This window comes from Oreochromis aureus, linkage group 12 (genome assembly GCF_013358895.1).
Source record: "Oreochromis aureus strain Israel breed Guangdong linkage group 12, ZZ_aureus, whole genome shotgun sequence".
Lineage (NCBI taxonomy): Eukaryota > Metazoa > Chordata > Actinopteri > Cichliformes > Cichlidae > Oreochromis > Oreochromis aureus.
Window position 1 is genome coordinate 9,412,779 of NC_052953.1, and position 7,536 is coordinate 9,420,314.

The 7,536-nt window shown below is 39.7% G+C and overlaps 1 protein-coding gene across 5 annotated transcripts; it reads left to right on the top strand.

Moving 5' to 3' along the window:
• Window positions 1–624: 624 nt before the first annotated feature.
• Window positions 625–7,536, top strand: LOC116326270 (UDP-glucuronosyltransferase 2A1-like). 5 transcript variants are annotated; one of them, XM_039621243.1, is made up of 8 exons: window positions 1,681–1,849; window positions 1,929–1,975; window positions 3,215–3,973; window positions 4,148–4,296; window positions 4,441–4,572; window positions 5,313–5,400; window positions 5,647–5,866; window positions 6,694–6,979. In XM_039621243.1, exons 3-8 carry the CDS (start codon window positions 3,256–3,258, stop codon window positions 6,977–6,979), a joined length of 1,593 nt encoding a protein of 530 aa, XP_039477177.1. In that variant the 5' UTR covers window positions 1,681–1,849; window positions 1,929–1,975; window positions 3,215–3,255. The 5 variants fall into 5 exon arrangements, with proteins under 5 accessions (XP_039477179.1, XP_039477175.1, XP_039477177.1 ...); XM_039621241.1 differs by lacking the exons at window positions 1,681–1,849; window positions 1,929–1,975 and adding an exon at window positions 654–788; XM_039621242.1 differs by lacking the exon at window positions 1,929–1,975.

Sequence of the window (7,536 nt, forward strand, 5' to 3'; positions counted from 1 at the left end):
GTCAAGTAATTGTATTTGGCACGTTGTGTCTTGTATCTTATCCTATTAAAGTGCTCAGAAATTCCTAATGTGAAGAAATTGGTAACATAAAGGGTGTGCACTCAGAGTGCCGTCTTCAGATGACAAACATGCATGCTTCTGGTTTCAAAAATATCCAGATGGTTTCATATCTTTTTCTTGTGTATCAAAGTTTAGTAAGGATTGTCACTGACAGATGTGAAAACATCTGTGTATTAAATTTTTTTTAAAGAAGCTTAAAGGTAAACTTGATAAAACAAAGGTCTGTCTTACGTTGAGTTTCGTAAGTCCTGCCTAATGGAGGCAGGACTTACGAAACTCAACGGGGTTTTTTGGACCTCTCTTATTAAAGTGAGTTCAGTTGAATTCAGTTTTATTTATATAGTGCCAAATCACAACAGCAGTTGCCTCAGGGCGCTTCACATTCTCCTCAAAAAATCTGGAGAGATCATCACACAGACTGTAACATTAACTTTTATCAGTTCCTTTATGTAGCAGAATGAGTATTATATTTACTGGCTTTTGATCCCATTATTAGTCAAGCACATTAGATGGCGCTGCTATAAATAGTAGCTGCCATCTGAGCATCCATGAATCGCTCACCTGCTGTCAGCCGCATCCGGCTTTTCGGTCACCTGACTTCCCCCCGTGTTACAGGTAGTGGTTTGCGTGCATGTTGCTGCTGCCTCAGCCTGAATTGGCGGTACTCGTGTTGTTCGTGTTACAGCGATCACCCGCGGATCATCTTCCTGAAGCCTCCATCGCGGCTGGTATGTGTTTATTTGTTACCATGCAAAATCTTACTTGGTGCTAATATGGGTTATATAGGTTGTAGCCGCAGAAGCCTCCTATGAGCCACTCTGTTAATGAATTGAGCGACACCGTTTGAGTGGTACATAAGTCCGATTTGTCACAGTCTCTGTCTTTCATTGTTTTTCTATAGTAAACACTCATGATATGATGCCTTGCAGGAAGTGTGGGCCTCAGTGGGCGGCCAATAGCCTTACAGCGGAGCCGCTACTGCTGCACTGACAGAAGTGCTGCTGCTTTGCCTTTTTCTTTTGGGATTTCCTTTCCCCTGTTGCTGCCTAGCTTCTTAGACTGAATTATTAAATTAGAGCAGTCAGATGGAGGATGATTTGGCGTGACACTGTGACGCCTTCTGCTCTAGATCAAAGGTTTAATTTATTTTGTTGTATATTTGGCTTCTTTACTGTTTTAGATTTGTAAACATTTGTTTTTTGTGTTACACCACTGGAAGGAGGCCCCTTTTCTATCTGTGGCTCACTAGTGTGTTTCTGTAGTTGGGCTAGCTACAGGGGTGCATATTAGTTTTTTGGTTTTGGTTTTTTTGAATACATTAGAACTTTGTTTCTTTCATTCAGATGGAGGAGTTTCTAGAAGATTTCCTCCAATTCTCCATGTACAAGATTGATTATATGAACTACTTGGCGCATGTCTGGCAATCCGGCAGTCGGTATTTCTCCCATAGTGAGACAGGAAAGGAATGATATGAAAGAACTTAGGGTTATGCGTTGTGTTTTGAATGACATTTGAGGCCATGTCAGCCTATTATATAGGGAGGCACTAGCCCCTCCTGACATGGGCGTCCCTTAGCCAGCCTGTAAGGGCTGGCATAATGGCATTTGAGCTTCTGATGAGGTCACGCAGGAGGCCTTCCCATAGTAAGACACTCACTCATGTTACTCAGAGAACCAGGGTTATATACACATAACCTTGAGTTTTAGCGGATTCAGCCCGTGTTTACTTTCGGCGGTGTTGAGCCGCTGTTCTGTCCCCTGCTGTCGGGATTCACCGTCTCTTTACTCTGGTAAGCTGCTCTTAGAGACATTTTGCCCATGTTGTGCAAGCAGTTACATTCATACTGATACTTTATACTTTTATTTTAGGGAGCTCGGTCATGTCTCCGTCAAGGGACCGACTTTAACGCCTTCCGGTATTGTGGTCACGTTTTCTTTGACCAGTAATCATCTTGGGGGGGTTTCTGTTGTTGGATTTGTGGGATTAGGCCAACAGGTGGACTTTGTTACCTTCCTGGTGGTGGGCACTGCTTCACAAGGCCCTCTATCGTACAGGGGTGTGTGTGTGTGTGTGTGTGTGTGTGGTTCCCAGATAGTGTTAAGTCCTACCCTTAACTATCCTTTTAGTAGTTTTGTAGATATTTATTTTTAAGAGAGCATCTGGGCCTATAGACGGTGCTGCAATCTTTTTAATTCTGTTCCAGGCATCAAATTGTGTAAGTTGTTGTTGTTGTTGTTGTTTTAAAAAAAAAAAAAAAACGTAATAATGTGTATGTGTTTTCCGTAGGGAAATTACTCCTCTGCATTTAACCCATTCACCCAGTGAAGCAGTGGGCAGCGCTCATGGGGCAACCACTTTACCTACTGAGCTATCCCTGCCCCCAAAGTTTTAAAAAGTTGTATTAATATTAAAAACCACCTCACTTGCCTTGGTGCATTTTTTTTTTTTTTTTTTTTTTTTTTTAAAGAGACATAGTAGCACAATTGAAGGGCAGGTACTTTGAGAAAGGGATGCCGTTCTGAAGGATTCTGGTAGGGTTGCTTTAGCTTCCTCTGCTCTGACCAATCATATTTCATATGTCTGCTGTTACATAGTGGCTGTTAATAACCGTGATTGCTTAGGTGAGGCGCTGTTCTTGTTGTCATGAAGTTAGTTACAGAGTTGTTACTTTTCATAAGCATTTTAAAAATCTATAGGTGGTTATTCTAAAGAGAGACAAAGGGAGTTTTTTCCCTTCTTGCAGTCACCTTGTGCTGCTCATAGTGGACTGAGAAAAGCCCAATAATCGGACCATAATAATAATCAATAATCTGTCCATAGCTGTTGTGAATTTTTATGTCGAATAATTAAAAAAAAAAAAAAAAGTGAAATGATTGCAGTCTTTATAGATGGATCCTTTTGAATACTTTGACTATTGTTTTGTATTACTTCACTCACTCTCTCTCCTCAAATAACAGCTACAACATTAGGCACATATTTATTTTTTTAATTCTCATACAAGTTAGATACTAGTCTTGTTTCTTCAGTACTGTCAACTTTACTATCATTGCTTTATAACCCATTGTAAAATGACCAATGCAATACATAAAGAAGTGAGCCAGAGTTCACCTTTATTGAGTTAATGATTATTTTTCCTGGCATGCTTTCACCAAAGGATCAGACCACACCTGGTTTTCCTGCTGACATTCATACACCATGGAGCTGCGTCTCTCTGCCTGCATTCTGCTGGTACTTTGTGCGACATCGTGTGCAAACGGAGGAAATATTTTGGTGTGGTACACCGAAGGCAGCCACTGGATAAACATGAAGCTTGTTCTGGAGACACTGATTGACAGGGGACACCAGGTGACTGTCCTGGTCCCGAGCTCGTCAATGTACATGAACGCCAATGAACCTGCCCGCTTTCACTATGAGCCCTTCAACGCCTCTTTCTCATTGGAGGCTTTACAGAAGAGCCTAGAAGAGTTCCTCCAATTCAGTCTATATGAGATTGATTATATGAGCTACTGGGAGCTCTACATCAGATTTGCTGACATGATGAAAACTAACCTGCAGTTTTCTATCCAGTATTTGGACGGTGTGGTGAAATCAGAAGCCGTCATGAAGAAGTTGAAAGAAGGAAATTACGACCTTCTCTTGGCCGACCCCATCTACCCTGGCAGTGACTTGGTAGCAGATATTTTGGGGATCCCACTCGTCTTCTCCTTGCGCTTCTCCTTAGTTAATAACTGGGAGAGACATTGTGGTCAGATGCCTGCTCCACCATCCTTTGTTCCTGGTGCTATGAGCAAACTCACAGATAAGATGGACTTCTCAGAGAGAGTGTTGAACTTTCTCTTCTACGCTCTTCAAGACATCATGATTGATCAGTTTTCTTGGAACGTATTAGACAGATATTACTCTGATGTCAAAGGTGAGAAAATGGACATGAAGCACACGGTTTTAAAAAAAACCCAACAACAATATTTGAAGTCTGCTAAAGATTTAAATGTAGTGTTTTTATATCCCATCAAAACTGCCCAAGAAAATACAACCTGCATGAACTATTGGTGATATGTTGATGTCTATTATTCATGCATTGCAACAGGAACTCCCACCAGTGCCTGTGAGTTGATGAGCAAAGCAGACATCTGGTTAATCCGAACCTACTGGGATTTTGAATTCCCTCGTCCTTTCCTCCCCAACTTCAAATATGTTGGTGGGATCCACTGCAGACCTGCTAAACCTTTACCAGAGGTAAGGACACTCAACTATTACCATCTGATTAATCATTACATCACAGAATATTCCTGCCAGGAGCAGTGAAGCCATCAAAATCTTGAACAAAAATAATAAAACAGCTGGTTGGCTGCCAGTGGGATAATATTCGACTTGTTACAGGATCTGGAGGAATTTGTGCAGAGTTCTGGAGATGATGGCATTGTGATCTTCACTTTAGGATCCGTAATCAACAACGTCACCAAGGAGAAGGCAAACATGATAGCCTCAGGCCTCGCTCAGATCCCACAAAAGGTCAGAGGATAATCTTTGTGCCAACTGCAATCAGTTTGTTCAACCCCTGAAAGCATGCAGTTGTTTTTCATGTTTTAGGTAACCAGTTTCAGCTCTGGAGTTGGCCACCCCTGACTTAGATCCTTAGAGTCTGAGGTGCAAACTGGCGGTGTCGGTTTGCAGTTGGATGTACTGAAACATAATGTCCCAAAGATGTTCGATTGGATTTAGGTCAGGCCAGTGTGGGGGACAGTCAACGGTATCCATTCCTTTATCCTCCAGAAACTGTCAGCATACTCCTGCCACATGAGCCTGCGTATTGTTGTGCATCAAGAAGAACCCAGGGCCCATTGCATCAGTGTAGGGTCTGAAAATGGGTCCAAGGATTTTATCCACATACGTAAAAGTACTGTTGCCTAGTCTGTAGGTCTATGCATCCCTCCATGGATATACCTCTCCAAAATATCATTTAACTAGAAACTCCTCCATGCTCATGACACTGTGCTGGGAGTCAGCAAACCTTCTTTCAATGTGACATAATGTGACATAAGTACTACCTGCACAACCTTTAACTGATTAACAACTCTTTCAGCTACTTAACTAAACTTAAACTGATCTGCTAACTTCATGCTTTCCTGATTTAAAAATTGCTCCTTTAACTTTTTTTTTGAGCAATGTATTCTAAAATAAAACCCCAACATTAAAATAATGTGATATATGTACTATAATAAAAACAAAACCAATGAACTTTCTATTTAAAGGTGCTTTGGAGATACAGAGGAGAAAAGCCAGAAACTTTGGGTGCCAACACTCGAATATATGATTGGATTCCTCAGAATGACCTCCTGGGTAAGTAAAGTTGGTGCCAATCACAGTTATTTCTTTCTATGTCTGCCTTTTATGCCATGAGAAATAATCCTAATGAAATCAGATGCCACAGAGACAGTAAAGTTCACAGTAATACTGCCAACTAAGAATTTTTACAAAAATATTCAAATCAGTTCAAATTAGTTGTTCAGGTTTATTGAAAGCTTTTTGCTGTCCATGTGTGAAAATCCTACTCCAGATGTTTCATGGTTATTTGACATGTCTTAGGTCACCCTAAAGCTAGAGCTTTCATCACCCATGGAGGCACAAACGGGATTTACGAAGCCATCTACCACGGCGTTCCCATGGTGGGCATCCCCATGTTTGGTGACCAGCCAGACAACATGGTCCATATGAAGGCTAAAGGAGCTGCAGTTATTCTCAATGTGAACTTCATGACAACTGAAGATCTTAGAGATGCAATCAACACAGTCATCAATGACAAATCGTGAGTTCTTTGAACTATCTCTACTTTGGATTAAGTACCGAAAGCATAGATTTTGTACCAAAGACGAATGTGGGCTCAAGAGTATGAAAAGTATGAAGGCCAAGCATAACATAACTTAAATATGAATTATTTGGAATTTCCAGCTAGGAGAGAATCCACTGGCTGGAAATTACATACACTGAGCACCATCTGGTCTTAGTTTGGCCAATTTTTAAAATTATTATCTTTTTACTTTTAAATGTATTTAAATGTCTATGTATTAATTTGTCAATGCAAAAAAATGTAGAAATGTTTTTGTACTTTAATTTGCTGTTAAGCCTCTTTTACTCTGATGGAATAATAGAAACTTGAACTTCCAAGACAAGTACCTATTCAAACAATTTAATTTTGATGAAGTGATTTCCAATTCTTATTTATTAGGTTGTAGAACATTAATGTTTAAAAGGATCCAGTTTTACATCTCTAATGTGAAGCCGTGTGGTCTCAGTTGTCTCAAAGCTTATTTTACTTCCATCTTTTTTTATAAAGTTCGTGATTGAAAGTTTTTTTGGGGGGCGTGGCTTATAGTAAAGTCCAAATGATGAACATAGCATAATAGCAGGTCATGACGGAACAAGGGTCTAATGAGCACGGTAGTTAAAGTACCACAAAAGCTTCAAAGGCCACAAAATGATTGAAATATCTCTAGATGTCAATTTTAACTTGAGGCGTTATCAGTTTTAGAGTTTTGAAATACATCCCTGTATTGTCTGGCAAAAAAAACATCAAAGTATAACAATTCCAAGGTTAATTTTTTTTTTTTTTTAAACCCAAATACACATTCACAGGTACAAAGAAAATGCTATGCGGCTGTCCAGCATCCACCACGACAGACCCATGAGTGCTCTGGAAGAGGCAGTATTCTGGATCGAGTTCACACTGAGAAACAAAGGGGCCAAGCACTTGAGGGTCCAGGCCCATGAGCTCACGTGGTACCAGTATCTCAGCCTGGATGTCCTGGGGTTCTTCCTCACTGTAGATCTACTCCTCATATTCATCTTCATCAAGACCTGCAGTTTCTGCTTGCACAGGTGTTGTGTCAGGAAAGGAAAGACAAAAAGGAAGGCTGAATAATAACTAAACTGAAACGGTGCTGTGAATGTTGGACTGGGGCAATATTTGTTACCAGCATGAAACTTTCTTTCACATATGTTGAATTTCCCTTCATCTTCTCCTTTATGCACCACCACTAATGACTTTAACAGATGCATTAATTTGCGTAACACAACCTGAAGTTGATCTGACATTAAAAACCAAATGCTGATTGGCCATTTTGTTTGTTTTAAAGAAAAACACTAACATCAGATTGAATTCAGTATATTCTAACTTGTTTTTTTTGTTTTGTTTTTTTTAATGCATACAGAAATATTTTCCTAAAAAGCATTTCATTATTTATGTATATATTTTATTTACTTTTGATTTTTTTTTTTATTTTTTAACAAATTCAGTCCAGGAAATGTGACAATCAACATCTTCATCAATAAATCTGATATCTGCATCATGATTCTGTGGCATTTAAAGTCAAATTTCACTGTATGATGATGATTTCTTTGATCAATATTAACTCAGCCATGAGATGATACTCTGTAAGGATATTGTAATAACAAATAAAACATTTGCATGGTGGTGAC